The sequence below is a fragment of the Juglans regia genome, chromosome 6 (assembly GCF_001411555.2).
Source record: "Juglans regia cultivar Chandler chromosome 6, Walnut 2.0, whole genome shotgun sequence".
NCBI lineage: Eukaryota > Viridiplantae > Streptophyta > Magnoliopsida > Fagales > Juglandaceae > Juglans > Juglans regia.
In genome coordinates, this window is record NC_049906.1 from 9,594,899 (window position 1) to 9,615,311 (window position 20,413).

Below are 20,413 nucleotides of genomic sequence, written 5' to 3' on the forward strand. Positions count from 1 at the left end.
AAGAATTGCATTTCCTGCAAACTAAAGTAGATCCTTCAGCTAATGCAACCGAACAATTCCCCATGCCACTTAGTAATCTCAAAAACGGGGCTAAGGATTTTCTTCATGTAAAATAAACCTGACATTACAACAGCCACAAATTGAGTAAGCCCACCGAAGCCAACTCTTACACTAACAAGTCTAACAGAGACACTTTTAAACAATACCTAACCCGGCAAATCTTAATTATACTTCTCAATGATAATTCATTCTTGCAGAAGATACCAACATTTTGTAGAATAAATTGGTAAATAAATGAACATGTTTATCCAAAATTGTAATCCATCGTTATAAGCCTAATAACACATACAATTCGTTGCACATACATGTATATATGTATGTATAATACCAAAAAGACTCGCAATGAAAAGGGAAAATGAGCGAGCGATCCTGTAAATTACGAACCCTGAGACAACTCGCAGAAAGCGCGCGCCTGGATGGAGATGTGTGAAGTGAGACGAGCGACGTGCAGCGGCACCAGCGATTGAATGCACCCCATCTCTCCCGCCATGGTCCTTCCGATTCACAACAAGGTAAGAACATAATCGATTTTTTCTTTTTGGGTTTCAATTAAAAAAGACAAGCCGAGAGGAGAGAGTGGGAGACTCACCTGGCAGTGGAGAAGACTGGGCGGCGGTGGGGCCGAGGTGGAACCGGAGGCCGGAGGAGGCCGGGTAGGGATGATGCAGAGGAGGATGAGCGTCGGATTGGGGAGGTCCTGCCGGTAGAGAGCAGAGATCTCGAAAGGGATCCGGAGCGCCAAGCCATTGTTTTCGACTCCGAGTAGAGTGAATCCCCCAGCAGCAAGGGTTTAAAGGGATGGGATTCGAGGGAGAGAAAAAAAGAGATAGAGGGAAATCGTCTTCGAGGGAGAGAAATGTCGAGAAGGAAGCATCGTCTTAAGAACAATTTCTGCTGCACCCACTCCTGAGTCCTGACTCACGGATGTGATGAGAATTCGTAACTTGAAAGGCCTCAAGTAAGCCCAATGATTCTGATAACCATAGTTAAAATTTCTAACACCTGATCACGTATTGGATGTTGCAAATACTGATGTGATCAGAATCCAATGTCCCAAAAATCAGATTCACAGAAAATTACCTTCGTCAAGGGTCGTCGTTGGCTTTTAGAATGGGTATTCAAAGAGGATTCTTTTAAGGGTGGAACGCCGACTATAAGATTTTCTCAAAAAAAAAAAAAAACTTCCAAAATATTGTATAGAAAAATCATCTGTATTTTTTATTTGATAAAACTCTTTTTTTTAATTGACGTGTCCAAAAACAACGTCCCGACTAATCCAAAAGTATACGGTATTTGATGAAACACTTAACGGGTTCAAGTTTTAATCAAATTAAGGTGCAAGATTATTCGATAAACTCTAAACTTTAGATCCACCCCTAACGTGAATATTAATTTTAGCTATCCTTACTGCCTCCTAAGGGGATAATGATTCGTCTCCAGTTCAAGTGAGATGGATAGTATCCATTTAAAGAGTAAAACATGAGGTACTTTAGTCGTTTAATATGAGACGAGAAATTCTCAAAACTTCTCATAATTTTTTTTCTAAACATTACTTAAACATAAAATATTTTTCAATTTTAAATATTCAATTTTTTCATCTAATCATTACAACTTTTTACAAACCTCAAACCAAAACATGAAAACCAATACAAATTTTTTATATTTCAAAACAAAAATAATATTAAAAAATTATATATTCAAACAAATTTTTAACTTTATACTAATATTTTTATTTAATTTTTTATCTATCATTTCTCAAAATCCAATAAAGCATCTTAACCCAAATTATTTCGCTATTATTCGCACACCATTATACTATTCACAACATTACGAGATACTCGTTCTTGGCACTGTGGACAATTCCCAAACTTTCTGATATTATGAAAGCCTTGTTTCTATGAGATGGCTTGAATATGTGTATTAAAAAGCTGCAGACTATTCGACCTGCAAAGAATTAAAAAGTATATATGTGAGCAACAGGTTAAAATTATGAAAGCCTGTCTTTTTATGACAAGGCTTGAGATAATACATGTGGAACCTATAAGCCGACGACCCGGCAAATTATCTGAATTCCATGGGTACATCTACTTTCTAGAAAAGCCACTACACGTTCATAATAACTAGACACTTCAGGAGCTAATGGCCCTTTGACTTTATGACACATCCATCCATCCATCCATCCCAAGCCTGGAAAGTCCAGGCGTCCAATCCCACTAACCCAGTTACCAGAAAAAGAAGAAGAAACCAGACACTTCATAGGAGTCGATGCATTGTCTAAGAAAATAACATAGAAAATGGCAGGATCATTTCAATTGATATTATCAATTTAACACTAGCCAACCAATTAGCGCTAAACATAGCGGTAGAAATCATGCACGTTTCAATATGAGAGAGAGAGAGAGAGAGTTACCATATCGCTTTCAGAATTTTATCAAGCCCAAGTTCTTCAGCCAGAGTAGCATCTCTGCTAGCCCTTCCTTCAAGCCTCTAGGGTTGTAATCCAAATCTAGTTTAGCCTTCTCACAGGAATATGCCCACTGATGTCTTAAAACACGCACAGTCTGCTCCATATTGAACAAAAGAGAAATCGTAAGATCGCATTGTATACTAATAGGCCGGTGGCCAACAGCCTTTTGGCCAAGTAAAACATTACTCACACGAGACACCTTTATACATGAACAGGTGGCGGGTAAGATCATGGTTCAAGTCCAGTGGGATGTGCAAGTTGCTTTCAAACCCAAAGAGAGAGCAGAGTGACAGGAAATAGATGTGCCTAAGCTGAAAAATTCCATTTACAGAACCTAATACCAACCACCCATGGTGTGAGGTAACAAAGGCAGAGTGGAAGAGAAGGCATTTATCCTTGTTTAAGTGGATTCCATAATTGACTCAAGAGTAATTCCTAAAATCATCTGTTTTGGATTTGAGAACTTAAACCCATATATGCTATGTAAAAACAATCAGGCACTTTCTCTTCTCAGTGCAGTGAAAAATATATTGATAATAATTTTCAGAATATTTAACTATACCTTAGATAGTTCAACATCAGATGCTTGGTTTGAAGAATTCTTTAAATGATCAACTAAGCACTGATAAAGAAGGTAAAAGTAAAGGCTAGCTCGAAAACCACAGCTTACCGGAGGGCTGATCAGAGGAAGCCGTCCCGTAATTCGTGAGAAAAGAACTGAGACCCAGCCATATCCCTCAATCACCCAATAAGGGATATTAAACAGAGGTTTTTTTGTCTCAGTGATGATAGCAGATAAATCAAAAACATGCCTGAATGATGCATTTTCTCCTGTCAGTAGATATCTTTCACCAGGTCGTCCTTTGTTCATTGCCGCAATATGGCCCTCTACTACATCATCAACATGGCTAAAAGAGAATTTATCATTTCCAGACCCTATATAGCCAGGTAACCGCCCATTAAAGCGTTCGACTAACTGAAAGGAATATAACAAAGTCAAATGGGAAATTATTAAGAAATATGCATCTTGTAGGTGAACGTCAAGCAGTAAAACAATAGCATTTTCGATAGAGATTCCCACGAAGCTGCAGATAATACCCTCCACAACTTACACCAAAGCCCAGAAACAAGCAAAGTAAAAACACAAAGCCTTAGCCATTAACACGTCTTTTTTTGGGTTAATGTATAGTAAATTCACCAGGTATTTCTTACCTGTTAGAAAAGGCTCCAAAGCAGGGCTCCTAGCAACATGTCTCTAAGACTTGTTTGGATGCAAGAAAATTTGAGACCTTTTCCAAAATTTCTCATAACTTCATTCCCAAACATACAAAACACAAAACATCTCACTCAAGAACTTTTTCACTTCTTCAATTAAAATAACAATATCAAACTAAGAATCGGGTGGCCACAGGACCACCACAGGGTGGTTTGTTGTGGCCAGCTACAGCAATGGCCCAGATCCTTGTGGGCTACCCGATTCTCAGAGTTTTTCAGATTCAAAAAAGAAGATTATATTTTCAGAATATTACTCGCAAACTTTTACTATCCAAAATTTTAATGAAGTGAAATATAATTGCATCTATTGTGAGTTTCACAGACTGATGAAATCACAGGCTTTGCCTTTGCACAATTTTCAAATTCAAATCCTAAAAAAACACTCACCAAAGTCCTCTTCAAATTCAAATCTCTTGCGCAAAGGTCTGGGGAAGATGAACATGACCCCAGGGAATCATGTTCAAAACTCATCAAGAGAATCACCTCGTTAACATGATCAATCAAATATCCATATTCAGACACCACAGAGGGAGGGGGGAGAAGGAAAACAATGCAATTAGGAACCTCTACCGGTACATAAAAATCCCCAAAACCAACTTTATCGGCCTCAATATCTGTCGGTGAATAAGCTCTTGGATCTGGCTGTTATTTTTTAATAGACATAGTACTAAGTACTATTTCGAGCATTGACTTTATTGATAACATACGTGCCTAGGTCAACACAAGAAATCGTGAAATTTCTTTACACAAGACCTCAATCATGCAACAAATGCCTACACTCCCTCATGAATCATGTAAGAGGACAATGAAAAAGTCCAACTAACTTCCACCAAACTGCATAATCCTTCATCCTTGTTTAAGCATATATATAATGCTACTACTACTAATTTCAACATCATCTTTCGCCACAACAAAAACTTAAGCAATAAAAAAGGCAATCATACCATTCGGGCAACAATGTTTCCAGCGGTGACCTTTCCCGGTCCATAAATAACTCCGGGATAAACTGCCACTATTGGAAGCCCATCGGATGCTGCTTGCATTGCGACCTTATCAGCTAAGGCCTTCGATTTCTCATATTCAGTACAGAAAAAGTTCTCATGATGAACCTGCCATCACAATTTTGTATTCAGAAACATTCCAGAGATAGATCAAGTGACCGGGGACAAAGCCAGGATTATAAGTTTGGAGGGGCAGGATATTTTTACGCTGGAATAGATAGTTCAATTGGAATTTTTAGGAACCCCATTAGCAAGAGATTAAAAAACTATATGAGTAAAAAATAAGAAAGAAAAAAAAAAATCTAGATATTGCATGCTTCCAAGGATATTGATAATCTTACGTGAGAGCTTTTCATTTATTGCAATTAAAAGAACGGGGCTGAACCATGGAAACTAGCTCTTCGGAATGATGTATAGCTACCCAATGAATGTGGGTTTTTTCGTTAAATATGTTCTACCCAGATAATTACAAATTTCAAAAGAGAAATAATATAAAGTGAGATATTAAGTTCTAATTTGCTTGAAATAAAACAGAATAGAAATAACAAAAATAGTTACGATATAATTTTTTTTTTTAATTGGCACCAAGTCCGAGAACAACGTCCCGACTAATCTCAAGGGTGAACAGGCAAGGAGATTTCTGCAGGTGTACTTCAAATAATTCAAGGGAAAAACCTCCCGTCCAATTGCCCTTAGAGATTGTTTGCATCCAGTGGGAACCTTGGATTTTGGATGGAGCATACCACCAAGACCAAGGCCTTTACCACTTGAGCCAACCCTAGGAGTTAATTATCATATAATTTTAAGTGAGACCAGAAGCTAATTTGATGATAATAAAAGGGTTTTACTAGATACAAGCGAGTTCGTGCACCATATCGCGTACCGATGATTTTTTTTATTTAAAAAAAATTTTTAAGAGAAGAAGAAAATCTCATATATCATAAAAATTATTTTCATCTTTAATTCACATTATTTCGATAAACATATATATTATATATCAATATTGGTCCACAAACTTACTTGCAATTAGATTTTTCCATAATAAAAACAGGCCCACCTAAAAAATTGAGGACAATATGCATTAAGCACCCAACTCTGCATATGGCCAACCGAACATATAGGATCAAAACAGTCAAAAGCTAGGGAAGGGAGGCATACAACTCTGCATTAAGCACCCAGTTAAGATTTCGTTTCTTTCAGAGCCATGGGGGGGGGATTTGGCGGCGGCCCTGGCATTGCCCTTTCATTATCCACAACATCAAATCACGTAAGATTAGGACAGAAAGTAGTAGATCATACTTGATTCTCATCAGCAACATATCCATCGGTTGGTCCAAGAGCGAAAAAAGAGGACGTGTATATAAGCTTTTCAACGGTCTTCGTCTCTCGCACTGCCTGTAAGACATTCTTCAACCCTCCAACATTCACCTAATAAAAAACACCCAATCATCAACAAAAAGAACTAGATTTTGTCTAAATTCAAATCTCGAAGGTCCTGATTGGTAGCAAGGGGGAAAAAACTAGCGGAACATTACAAAGTTTTCTCGGAAACCAAACGGAAAATGAGATTTAGCGGCCACGCGAGCTTACTGAGAAGAACTTAGAAGGATCAGGAAGCCAGGGTTCGACAAGGCCAGCTACGTGGAAGACGACTTGACAGTCGGAGCAGGCAGCCAGGAGGGACTGGTGGTCGGTCACATCACCACAGACGATTTCGAAGGAAGCGTCGCCGTCGGTGGGCGGAGGGAGAGACGAGCAGTCGCTGGTCCGGCGAACCAAGGCCCGAATGGTGTGGCCTTGTCGGAGCAGGGCGTGGCAGAGTCTTCCGCCTAGGAAACCGGATGCACCGGTCACCAGTACCTTCATACTCTTCTTTACAACTCCAAAGTCAAAACAAGTAAGAAAATCACTGTGTATGAGAACGGTTATAGATAAGATATGAAACTGTTTTGACACGATACCAGCTCTTGGGTGTCGCGTAAAAAAGAAAAATTCTATTCCTAGCTCAAAAAGATAAGTACTAGAGAATATTCACTGTGTATGAGAACGGTTATAGATAAGATATGAAACTGTTTTGACACGATACCAGCTCTTGGGTGTCGCGTAAAAAAGAAAAATTCTATCCCTAGCTCAAAAAGAGAAGTACTACAGAATATTCATTGTAGCGGTGCATACAATGCACATATTACGTGAAGACCTCTCATCTATTTATTTATTTTTTTCTTCCTTCAAACACAGCGGCTTCTCTCATCTCCCATCTCTCTCTCTCATCAATTCTCTCTCATCATCTCCGCTCTCTCTCATCTCTCTCTCATCTTTGCTATCTCTCTCTCTCATCTCCGCTCTCTCTCTCTCTCTCTCATCTCTGCTCTCTCTCTCTCGTCTCGCTCGCTCTCTCTCTCTCTCATCTCGCTCGCTCTCTCTCTCTCTCTCTCACTCTCACTCTACTCTCTCTCTCGTTTCTGCTCTCTCTCATCATCTCTCACATCCATCTCTAATTTTAAATTTAACAAATGTGTGGTGTAGATTTTGACACATAATGTGTGCAAAACTGGCTGCTATAAACAGTGGCTTCTATATATAATATTTCTTTAAAAAAATAGTAAAATTTATTATTAAAAATTAATTTTTTTTATGTGAATTTCATATTTATTTATTTTTTAAAAGAATTGCACACCACTTACGCACTCCATAATTTCAAATATTATTTCTTTTAAAATTTAGTGGTTTTGACGATTATAAAAAAAAAAAAAAAAATTCTTTAATTATAAATAAAAAATAAATTTATAGATTGATGTGAATTGATATAATACGTTAGATTGTAAAATTATTTCTATAATTATATTGTAAATTAAATCTAATATATCATGTAAATTCATGTCAATTTATATATTTACTTTAGTGTGATTTCTTTGTACCTACAACACTTCTCTTGTAAAAATGTATCGCATTGATTAGTAAGATTAAAACTAATAAAATATAGAATAAATAGCCTCATTTTTCCCTGCTTAAAATTTAATGCCGCTATAAATTAGACATCATTTTGATATAACATTGTTGTTGATGTCGTGTTCGTGACATGGGCAACTCCACGTTGTTGAACTCGGTCTGGATCCTGTTTAGATAGAGAATGGAGAATTGGGGGCCGTGGTACCTCCGATACTTAAGTTAATTTTAGAGATAGGGTGGTAAAATGAGCAAATGAGTAAAATATTCAAGATCAGAGAGAGAGATTCCCCAGAGGGTGTGAGGGGGTATTTATATACCTGGCCAATATGATCTTCTGACAAAGGAGATTTGAAGAGGTGTCATTCGTACCTGTCAGCCAGGTCGTGGGGGTGTCACCCACGCCCCTCCTAGCGCGTTCTATGTTAGCCTTCCCTCAGGTGGCAGGAACCCATGCCCCGATCGTGGCAACCATTGACACCTTATTCCAGGTCGCGTCGTGCTTGGTGTCATCTTCCATTTAATGCGGTGTGGCCATGTCAAGTTAGCCCGCCGTCAGTACCTGAGTGTAGGGGGTTGTCCCTGACACGCTGCTCCTGAATTGTCGGCGTTTTCGTTTGTGCAACCTTCAGTGCCTTGGTGTCAGTGTCCTTCCTGACACCTTGATTTGATCCTGACACTTTGATCGTTGGTGGTCAAGAGAAATCTGTACTCCTGACTGGTCCCCACACGAGGCGCATCTTCTCCCCCTTCCTGCTATGGGCCTTTTGGACTAGCCTGGCCCATACCCCAAGGCGACCTGGGCCAATTCATTGGGCCCAGCCCAAACCCAGCTCACAATTCTAATCAATTTTTATTTTATAATGATTTTATTTAATGATGTTGTGATCCGTTGAGATTGTCCCTCCCATGAGGAATACAATGAATGCCCCAACCATCCATGCATGAATATTTGCGTACCATTCTTACTATGTTGGGGGTGTAATCATGAATGATACGAGACACAACAAAAATGCTATTTGGAAGCCCTTGTTTTAAGTTTTAACACACCCATGCACACCCTCCACGTCAGCGTATATAAATTGTCTATTTTGTCCATATTTAAATTGAATCTCTTTACTGTTTGATTCTTCTCTAATGAAAGCCAAAGCCCTCAATGTATGTGAGGCTTCCGAATGTACTCCTAGGGCTCGACGGAAACCACCTATTCACTGTCGATGGCAGCTTGCTCAACGGAAACCAATTAGGGTTCTTCACGTTCGTCAGAATCTTCACCTAGGATTTTTCACGTTCGACGGAAACCAGCTTTAAAATCTTTATCGACGGAATCTCCACCTAGGAATTCTCTCTCACCACGCTATCTCTTTCTCATAGCTTGTCTCTCTCACTTAGGGTTTCTCTCTCATTGACGGAATCGGATAGAATCTATAGCAAGAGATTTTATAGTGTTACTAATTTAGGTAATGATCTCACAAACTGTTTTCTCCTATAGTGTTTTTCATTAGCACTTGCTCAAAGTGGTTTAGTCTCTTCAAAGGCCCCTATGTTTATATGCCTTGCTTCTACAATGTCGACTGAAATCTTTCCCTTAAGCCAATGGTGATGTGATTATGAATTTTTTGTAGATTATTAGGAATTGGGTCTGTGTTTTAGAGCTGATTTGTGAAAAAATCCAAGTCTATAGTGTTGATGCTCTAGTTTTGTGTTGAAAGCCAATGGAGATGTGATTTAGAGTTGGTTTTTGTTTGGGTCTATGATTATAAATTTTTGGTAGATTATTATGCATTGGGTTTGTGATTATTATGAATTGGGTGTGTTTTTAGAGCTAGTTTCTTAATAAATCCAAGTCCATAGCTACCTAGAGCATGTCTAAACCATTTCTTTCCTATGTGGTTATGGATGGTTGCCTAGATAACTTGTTCCTAGGCGCTAGTAAGTGTTAGGTAATGGAGCCTGTCGATTGCTGCTGGATAGTTTTCCATACTAGATGGTTGTGAATGAGATGTTGAATGCAATTTTGTAAAGGAACCACTTTTGGAATGTGTAATACTGTGGTGCTTCAGGCACTACTCACGTGAACACCATCAAGGGTTTTTTTCCTTCATTTTAAGCACTTTGTTGTGCAGCACATAAAAGGAACATCCCCAACCATATTCAAACCATGCGCTCCATAATTAGCCCATTTTTAAATCAGATTTACATACTACTATATCATTTTTATGGGCTTTTCAAGTTTTAAGTTTGCTAAAAACATTCAAGAAAAAACAGATTTTACATTTGCAGAAACCCAAATATAATTAAAATATTTCATATTTTATGCAAACCTAGAAAAAAAAAAAAAAGACTAGAGTAGGCCCTGTTTGGTTACAAAGATGGTTTCATCTCATTTCATATCATCTCATCATTACAACTTTCTTAAATTCGCACACGAAATATAATAAATAATTAAATTTTTTCAAATTTCAAAATAATGATAATATTATTAAAAAAATAATATTCTAACAATATTTTATTCAGCTCATCTAAAATCATTTCATCTCATCTTATTTCATCTCAGTATCCAAACGAGTTATTTCTGTTATGTCTATATTAAAAGTTAATTTAAATCTTTGTTTAAACCCTAATTTATTTATTTTTTATTTAAAAACTTGATTCTTGTAGTTCTTATAAACACTAAATTTAATTGTTAGTATTGAATCATTAAAATTAACAACTACTAATTTACTTGTATTGGATTATGTGTAGTTTAATAAATTATAACTATGAAAAATTGCTCTATATATACAATTACTCACCATTTTTCTAGTTGCATACTATTATACTAAAATCTAGATAATAGGACTTACAATATATACATTATACATAGTACATGACTCACTATTATCTAGTCAAATTTCATCTATCATAACATATGTAATATATATGTAGTGATTCTATGATGTATATATATATTAGACTATTAGTCTATTAATATTATTCTATAATAATTAATACATGCTCGTAAAGTATTGAGTATAACTATATAAGTTATAGGCTTTCAATATGAGTATATATAATTACTATATAAATAATACATATTTTATAACCTATTTATACTAATATCGAAGTCGGAGCTACAAGTTGGGGCGAGCTCGATGTGGAGTTGGAACCTCAAATCGGATTCAGAGGTCGAAGCCAAAGTTGGAGTCGTAGGTCAAAGTCAATCTAAAAACAATTCCAGCTCCAACTCTGACTCTGTTTTCTCGAAGCTCGAATTCGAATAGTGTGGAGTTGGTGTCGGAGTCAGATAATCAAATATTTGGATAACCCTACTAGTTGGCATTACCAACCTTTTTCATCTTTTGACACCTTTCTTGTTCTCTCTATTTTAAATATGTTCTATTTATGTGTTTTTCTGTTCTTTTTTTTTTCCCTTTTGCTTGATTTTACAAGAGTTTGGGAGCTACAAGTTGCAACCATCCACCATTATCCACCACTCGCACACCATGGTGGCAGTCTTTGGTATCTATAAGGCTACGTTTGGGTAGCAAAATTTTCTCAACACTCTTCAAGTATTTTCGTACTTATGAAAATACTTCACATGCCAAACAACTTAAAATACTCTCAATGGGACCCACAAACCCACTTCAATCTCTACTCATAACTATTCACAAACATTCTATAATATTTATCACTATTATATATAAATAAAAAAATAAAATTATTATAATATTTATCACTATTATATAAATAAAAAATAAAATCACTATAATATTTATTACTATTATATATAAATAAAATTACTATAATATTTATCACTATTATATATAAATAAAATCATCATTAAAAAAAATTAATCATTGATAGGACCCATACATTTTTCAATTATCTGTCCAAAAGTTAACAACTCAACATACTTCATACATCCAAACAACTCAAAATACTCTTAATGGGACCCACAAACCCACTTCAATCTCTATTCATAACTATTTACAAACATTCTCAACACTTTTCAGGTATTCTCACTATTCAAACGTAGCCTAAATCCACTACCTTCGTTTAGAATAAGGCTATTTAAATGCTTTTATATCATACATTATTTAAATAGTATGGTTTGATTTGTAAAATTTAAAATTTAAAATTTATTTTTTAAATTAAATTATGTTAGTATGTTATATAAAAATTTTCAAATAGAATTATTTCCTTGACATCCCGTTTTGACTATCAGGTGTGAGATATGCTTCGCGAATCTCATCCTGCTTTATTGCCTTTTCCATCCTTAATTTTCAAAACTCCATGCTCTTCCTTCAAGTAGCGTGGATGTGATATTCAACATCTGCTTCAACCGGGAATTTTCTTTTTTATTATATTTTATCTTTTAGGTTCTTTTCTCAAATTTCTTTCAACATCTTTCCTTATAAATAATGTTGAGCATATGATTCTTTTTTAAAACACTTTAACCCCAACATAATTTTATAAAAGTAAATTCACAACGTAATCAATGATTTGATGTGATATATCATATTATAAAATTATATTTATTGTAAAAAATATCTAACAGTTCACATGAAAGATGTTAGCATGTGAATTATTATTATTATTATTATTATTATTATTATTTTGTCTCGAGTCTTTCTTATAATAATTTTGGTAATATATTTTACACAATATAGATTTTGAAAAATGACTAAAAGAATCTAATTATTTTAAAACTAATTCACCCCAAGGATATATTCCTGAATTCACCACTGATCACAACCAATACTAAAGCAGTAAATTATACCAATTTCCCCAATAACATTATTGGGTCGTCCTATTTTACTTTTTTTTTTTTTCTTCTTCTTTTCTTTACATTTTTTAACATATTTAAATATTTTTAAAAAATAAAAAATATATTAATACATTAATAATCACTTTCTTAATTAGTAAATAAAAAATAAAAAAATAAAAACATAAATGGTAAAAAAGATGAGACAAAATGAGACGGCGTAATAGCATTATTCAACATTATTTGCATAAGAAAACTAACGCCAAACCTCTGTATAATTGTTAGGACTCTCTGGTCAAAGTAGAAACATTTTATGTCCAATAAAGGCAAAAAGCTTTAATACTATCCCACATTGTTATTGCCTACAAACAGCACATCCGCTCTCTTAGCACCTCCATTATCTCTCTCTCATTTTTGTTGTTGTTGTCTATCGGGGGCTCTTTGCTTAGTCTACAAGCAGAGTGCTTTGAACCAAATATCAGTGCAGCAGAATCACAGATTATAGTCTAGAGCGACGTATGCATTTGATGGGATTGAATGCAGTGTGCCTCCTTGTGGGAGTAAACCGGCGGCCATTTAAAGGACTTGATTTTATGTCCCAATCTTCAACTGTCTTTGGAACACAGACGTCGAAAAGAATTTGACCAAGAACACCATGGGCACTAATGCTTGGCAGACTAGGCAGGTGGATCAAACCTTCCTTGTGTTCATCTTGCAACGAATCGATACCTTTACCATCGTAATACTCCATCGAAGTGGGCAAGAAGTAATGGTCACTAGGTCCGGTGGCAACACCGTGAAAGCTATGTGCATTGTTTGTTGCTTTCCTCAGGTCACAAATTGGCTCGGGGATCGCATCCTGTGTTCCCTCTATGCCCATCCTATCCCCTTCAAGTCGACGAATTCTTTGAGAATAAACCTTCGCTGCCTTACCAAGAAGCTCGGTCACAGCAGCTTTGTAGTCAATTGGATAATGCCGATAATGACCTGGGACAAGATTGAATCACATAATTTCATTTGAAACTATTTATCGTCAATTAATCAAAGCAAAACAAAAGAAATAAAATTTAAAATCATAACACAATTTGGCGCACACTTGCTACACAAGGTTGCATAAAATCATGTCTTCCTTGTGAATGTACAACATAGGTTCGTTCTCTTCCCAATTTTTAAGCATAAACTCAATTAGTGGGTTACCGATCAAAGATGTGTTCCAAGTACCGGTAATCTGTGCATTTAACATGCTTACAAAAAAAAAAAAAAATCTGTGCAGTCAGCATTTCTCCACCACAACTGGGAAAGATTGAAGTGATGTCAATTATGTATTTGAGTGTGTAGACAGGATGCAACTAGGATATAGCTTCCATGGCATTTAATACACATAAGAGGGTATATATTAACACAACGTTATTAAGTTTTGGAGCAGACCTACGTGTGGAGAGTCTTTCCATTTCACCAGCTTAACGTCACCCCCAAGATCTTGTATTCGTTGAGTAAAATTGAAGATAACTTCAAAGGGAGCAAGATCGTCATTTTCAGAGCACAAAACAAGATATGGGGCCTGCATGCTCTGGAGAAAAAAAAAACTCTCAATAAATGTAGAAAAAATTGAAGTAAAAGCTTTGAACACTAGGAAGCCCACGTCTACTTACAATAGAAGAGTACAGAGTTTGCCAATACTCAGCACGCTGTGATTCAAATCGGCTGAGGAAGAGGGTATCAAGACCGGAAGAAATGCTGTGGGCAATCCATGATGCTAATCTTGGTGGATGGGACATTTTGAGTACAGTTGGGTGAAGAACAAATTTAGTGCCGATATCGCTGGTAAAATCCACAGGACTGGAATCATAGATATGACCAGATATACAGTCTCTAACCAGTTGGAAGCCATCCTTCACGAGAAAAAAGAAATAATAACAAAAATTATGTCTGGATGCTGAAGTTCTTAAATCATGTGAGCTTTAGCAAACATGAGACAAAATTCTTTTTCCCCCACCATACCAGCCTGCTGGAAAATAAAAAATAATGAGTTTCACCTCAGTATGCAATTTAATGCTATATGTGATAGAATGGAGATTATTATCTGCTTAATTGTAAAAGGGAAGGGGGGAACATGGGGAGAAGAAAAGAAGCATACCAAAATTTGCTGTCCTTCACACTTTCCATCAATTATCTGCCACAAAAGATGAATCTATTTACATATATCACCAAAAGAAGAAGTATTCTTTTAATACCTGCAATGATATCTTACAAAGAAACTCTGTAAAAGCGACATATACATGCCGCCTTAACTTTAGAAGAAATTACCTGAAGGACCTTGTACATGCAAGCTTTAGGACCACCAGAAAAAGATGCAAGAACTATAGGGCATGGCCTAATCTTTAGTTCCTGCCAATTAAAATACCATAAATGGCTAACTTTATTAGCTAACTTTATTCAGTGAATGAAACTTCCAAAGACTTGAGCATTAGCACTAAAGCTGTACTTGTGGAAAAGGAACAGGGAGAGTTCTGTCTTGGTTTAAAGGAAAAATTTGGAACTGGAACCTAAGAATACAGTATGCAAAAGGTAAACAGATGTTAAGAGTCTTTGCCTTCTACATTTCTTTTTTTTGAATTTTGGGAGGCCCCACCCAAAATGAAGGCATTGAAACTCAAGCAGGAATTCCAAAAGACCACAGTTCACAAGCATTCATTAAGAGTAGGTTAAAGAAAAAACTCTTATAGCAAGATGACTACAATAACCACTGACCTGGGCAAGTTCATTGAGAACATTAGCTGCTAGAGCCGCGGCCTTCTCAGGGAAGAACCTGCAGAGATGACAGAGAAATTACAAAATTGCATCTTTAATTCTGATAACGGCAACTGGATATGAGGGAGAATCTGTAGTCGGTCCAACATATCTAAGATAGTCAAGTCAACAAGCACGAATCCTATAGTTATACAAATGCAATTTTCAGAACAAAGTCACTAATACGGCTAGTCAATACAGTTAGTTTGACATGATTGGAGATTCATTGAGAAACCGGTATTCCAGTGAGTAAATTGTACACAACAATCATGTAATCAGAAAGTCACAATTGAAGATCCCATATATGGATGCATATATTCCAGATGACTACGATTCTAGCTCTATTTGTTTTCTGAAGCAAAAATATTCACAAGGCTAAGTTTGACAAATTGGAGATTGATTGTCCAAAGAGATGCAGATGCCGCTACTCCCGCGAGTAAATTGTACAGTACAATCATGTAGTCAGAAAACGCCAATCAAAAAGAGGAAGGAGAATGCTAGTCATCTATTCTCATTAGGGATTTCTACCCATGTCTTAAGGAAAGATCAGGCAGGTGCACAAGCAATATCGCTGTACAAATCGAAGCTACCTTTATTTACGTAATTGATATTGAATAAACTGACAATAAGAAGACAGGACCAGAAAGTAACACAGATCCGAACCAAAGACCCAATTTAGAGTTTCACCCATAAAGCTTAAATTTAAGGTGGGGAAAAAATGGAAGCCATCACATCCAATTAATAATAAGCAGATTAGCTAAGTTTCATTGACCCAAAATCAAACACTAATTCAGCATCAAGATGAAAAATTCCCACCAGAACCCTTAATAATCCGACAACCAAAACCAAAAGTTCAATCTTTCAGACTCCGAGAAAAAACCCAATCAAATCAAGAAAGAACTCACGAATTGAGAAACTCGGAATGGCAGACGAGAGAATTCCAGCCCAAAGACGAGTAGAGCTCTACGTAGTTCCTTACGTGCCTCTCCTCGCTCGACATCCATGCGAATACCACCACTATCCCCTCTACTTTCCCACCCCTTTCTTTTCTTCCCCAATAACACCTACCCCCAAATCCCCACATTTCAACCCTTCTCTATTTTTCCAGGAATTCGAATTTCGGGAATATGTTTCCCGATTCTCTGTAACTGGACTTTAAAAAATCTGGGACTTCACGAGAATTCCTGGGAAAGATCGCCCCTTCTTATACCAAATGAATCTTAAAACATGGAGGAGAGAGAGAGAGAGAGAGCGCGCGCGCGAGAGCGAGATTGGGCAGAGTAGATATATATGTGATTATGTGAGTCGTGAGCTTTGATTTTGTTTTTATTTTTTCTGTAATAACAAAAAACTACGCAGCTTTTTCGTAAGGTAGTGACAAGTGATCAAGCTGGGTCCAGGTTCGCCGCTGTCGCATAGGTTGTAATTTTTCCTGCAGTCGCCAAGTTCCACCAATTAAAATTTGCCACAATATTCAAGAGATTTCCCAATCAAACTTGCAATTACTGAGCTACCCTTATGTTCACGCCGTGTTAGACCGTATCCACCGCCGCGAGTCGATGCACTTCGGTAGGGGTGCTCCCGTCCCTAGCAGGCGGGTAGTAGGGCCCTGCATGGGCTGGGGGTATGGGTGGTAATATACATGACACAAAATTAAAGGGTTTGAACTTGATATAATAGGTTCGGCTCACGACGGATTGACACATTAAGATACGATTTATAAATAAGTCAATAAAAGATCAATCCATTTAATCCGAAATCAAATATTTTAGATTTTATTTCAAAAATATAATTTTATTATTGTTAAGTTGTAATATTGATATTTTCAGTATGCTTATATTTTTATTATTGGAATTGTAATTTTAGACCAATGTTATTATTTGTTATTGTAGAGTTTGTAATATTAGATTTATTATATATTAAAACTTAAAAAATATTGATATTTTTTGTTAGTAGGTAGTCTTATTTTTTTTATTGATATTTTAACTACTAATCAATATAGATTTTAACTTTTATGTGAAATTATGTTAATAAAGTTAAATGAGTTATGTGTGTTAGTTCAGCCAATTTACATAAAACAGGTTTAAATGAGTCATGTCTTGTTGACTTATTTCTAATTATTATTAAATGGGTTAAAACGGGTAAAACGACATCACCCGTTATCGAAATGTGTTGGGTTAAGATTTAGATACGTTTAGCTTAACAGGTCGAGTTCGGATTGATCTATATAATCGAATATTCATAATTTGACACGACACAAATATGATTTGAAAACACGGTTTGCCACCCTTAGTTGGGAGTGAGTTCAGCGCCCACGCCCTGGCCCCATCATGCTTGGGCGGGTGCCCTCGCCCAAATAACAGGGGCGGATCGGCATCTGGGGGCCCACCCATGGGTCTCAATGGGCCCTTAATTTGTTTATGGGTTTTTTTTTTTTTTTGGCCCATAATCCCTTTTTTGAGCTAATTTTGGTTCAAAACCTTTTTTTCACTTCAATTTTGGGCCAAAAACGTGTTTTCACTTCAATTGAAATAAAATGTATAAAATAAAAAATTTAATGTTATCACTAAATATAAATAAACTTAATAAAGTTGCTAACTAATTTTTCTAACCTAATACAAGTAGTATAAACTATTATACACTAATTTAAAACTACTAAAAATTTATCTAAAAATATTATAAATTATCAAATAACTTGAATGAATAAATTACAACAATTGAAATACAATAATAATAATAATAATAATAAAGAAATAAAGGTAACAACATCATGTAGCAACTAGCAAACATTTGCTAACTCCAAGTGACAATATAAAACTTGAGAAAAAAAAATGATGATATGAATCATAGGGTGTCTCAAAAAGAAAAGAACGTCAAATAGAAAAAAACAATAACATATATACAAACTACAAATAATTAATTAACAAAGTTAACAAACCAATTATGTATTAAAGTCAAATTGCAGCCGATGTAGATTGAGATTAAGCCTATTTCTCTGAAGTTGTCCCTACAACAATTAAATTTGAAATTAAGTTTGTCAATAAACTAAACACAATCTATTCTAAACAAAAGTAAAGTAGTGAATTAAGATTGATTACCGCTTCCAGAGTAATCAACATCCTCCTTATAGCTCTCCACAGAGTTTACCATCTCCTAAACCCGAATTGGTTTCCATTTGATCCAATTCTGAATGCAAATCAAACCATCTGCATTGCTAGGAGACAATGAACTTAGAAATTGATCAAATATCTGCCTCTTAAGTACTAAATGTGGATTATGTGATTGCGATCTAATATTCCAGACTCCACTGTCTTTCCAATGGTATCACCTTTGTGATTGATGATTAAACAAAATTTAAGAATATTTTTGTGTAACCTCCAATCACTATCTACAAAATGAGTTGTCGAACATATGTAGTTCTGTTTTGGACCGATGTCCATATATTAGTAGTGAGGCAAACTCTTTGACTATTCAATAATTTTTTTTTAAAAATCTTTCTCCAGACTGTATAATTTAAGAATATCCTTCACAACCGTGTGGCGAGAAAGAATGTTAAACCTAGGTTCCAAATTCTTAAAATAGGCTTGGAGTCCTTGACCCTGCACAAATCGAAATGGTAGCTTATTTATTATAGTCGTATGAGCTAAACTTGTCCTACAACTCTCTGGGTCAAATTTACAAATACCTTCAATGTACTACTCTCATTATTCTCATCCGCCATCTTCTTAAATCCAATCTCCAATCTAGATGGACTCTTTTCAAGTAATGAACGTCTTATCGTACTCTTCTTGCACTGTTATTCTTAATGATTTTTCAATTGGAATGTACCATGTTGTTTATAGTAACATCCATAAACAACACCACAATGATTACAATTTCCTTATGGGTCATTGGGGTCACTACTCTCTAACTTGGCAAAATGTTCCTACACGATAAAATTTTTTCTTTGGTTGATCCATGGGTGTAAGTGTAGGTATAGGGGTAGGTGTAGGAGTAGGGGTGGGAGGTAGAGGTAGGGGTAGGGGTAGGTGTTTGGGAGGTAGACTAATGCTAATGTTTAGACTTGATGCACACAAAAATTAAAATAATACAAAAATCACACAATCTAGATTGGGGTTTCAATCTAAATTGGTCTCAATTAATTCGATACTCCAAAACAATATAGGGTTTCAATTTTGAAACCCCAAAATAAATTAGGTTTGGGGTTTGGATTGAACCCTTAGATTATTTAGGGTCTCAGATTCGATACCCCAAAATTATTTAGGGATTCAATCTGAATCGCCAAATTCGTTTAAAAGTTCGGATTAAGCCCTTAAAATTTTCACAAAACAATATGTTCAAACACCCAAAAATTTAATTCCATAGCATTCAAAATACAACCCCATTTTTCATTGAAACAATCCAATCCTCTATTACAAAAAATAAAATAAATGGATTTTAGAATTTCGAAGAACTTAGGGTTTCAAGTTCAAGATACACTTACGACTACAAGGTGAGATGGAGAGAAAAGGGTTTTGACGACGGTGTGAGTTGTGGCGAGAGAGAGAGAGAGAGAGTCGAGACAAGGGGGAGGGAATTGGATTTTATTAAACCCTTGTAATAAAACGACATTGTTTCGTTACAAAATTATTTTTTAAATACACATATATATTAGGCCGGTTGGTCGGGTGAAATCCTGGGCAAGTCGCGACCCAGACTTGGCTCCCAACATCTCCTTAAGGCAAGCATCCGTCCTTCCGCCCGCCCCAGGCAGGGGCCGAGTGAGCGGGGTACAAATACCCGACCCCCAGCCCTAATGTTTGGTGTCATACAAGTCAAATATTGTTAAATTGTGTTACCAACTGTGTATTTACATGATTTTGCTTAAACGAGGGATGAGTTTGCTGTAAATTCCACATTTTTTCCCAATACGTTCTCATATTATATATATATATATATAGAGAGAGAGAGAGAGAGAGAGAGAGAGAGAGAGAGAGAGAGAGAGAGAGAGATCAAACGATCCTTGCCCAGTTCCACTACGAGGAAGCTGCCATTTTTGTTTTTCTGTAGTCCAACTTGTTGACTACGATGCCATGAACAGAAGCCGTGATGGAGGAGGTGTGCTGCATCTTGCTGTGTTGAGTTGAT

At 36.2% G+C, this 20,413-nt stretch overlaps 2 protein-coding genes across 2 annotated transcripts; both read right to left on the minus strand.

Moving 5' to 3' along the window:
* Positions 1 to 1,728: 1,728 nt before the first annotated feature.
* LOC108987634 (putative dihydroflavonol 4-reductase) lies at positions 1,729 to 6,897 on the minus strand. The gene is made up of 6 exons (XM_018960569.2): positions 6,394 to 6,897; positions 6,103 to 6,231; positions 4,747 to 4,911; positions 3,198 to 3,503; positions 2,471 to 2,621; positions 1,729 to 2,004 (listed from the first exon to the last, which is right to left on the minus strand). The coding sequence occupies exons 1-5, from the start codon at positions 6,667 to 6,669 to the stop codon at positions 2,481 to 2,483; spliced, it is 1,017 nt and encodes a 338-aa protein (XP_018816114.1). The 5' UTR covers positions 6,670 to 6,897; the 3' UTR covers positions 1,729 to 2,004; positions 2,471 to 2,480.
* A 5,812-nt stretch (positions 6,898 to 12,709) lies between these two features.
* Positions 12,710 to 16,590, minus strand: LOC108987630. Its single transcript, XM_018960567.2, has 7 exons — positions 16,192 to 16,590; positions 15,248 to 15,305; positions 14,804 to 14,884; positions 14,634 to 14,669; positions 14,149 to 14,388; positions 13,925 to 14,066; positions 12,710 to 13,483 (listed from the first exon to the last, which is right to left on the minus strand). The coding sequence occupies exons 1-7, from the start codon at positions 16,368 to 16,370 to the stop codon at positions 12,996 to 12,998; spliced, it is 1,224 nt and encodes a 407-aa protein (XP_018816112.1). The 5' UTR covers positions 16,371 to 16,590; the 3' UTR covers positions 12,710 to 12,995.
* Between the last annotated feature and the right edge of the window lie 3,823 nt (positions 16,591 to 20,413).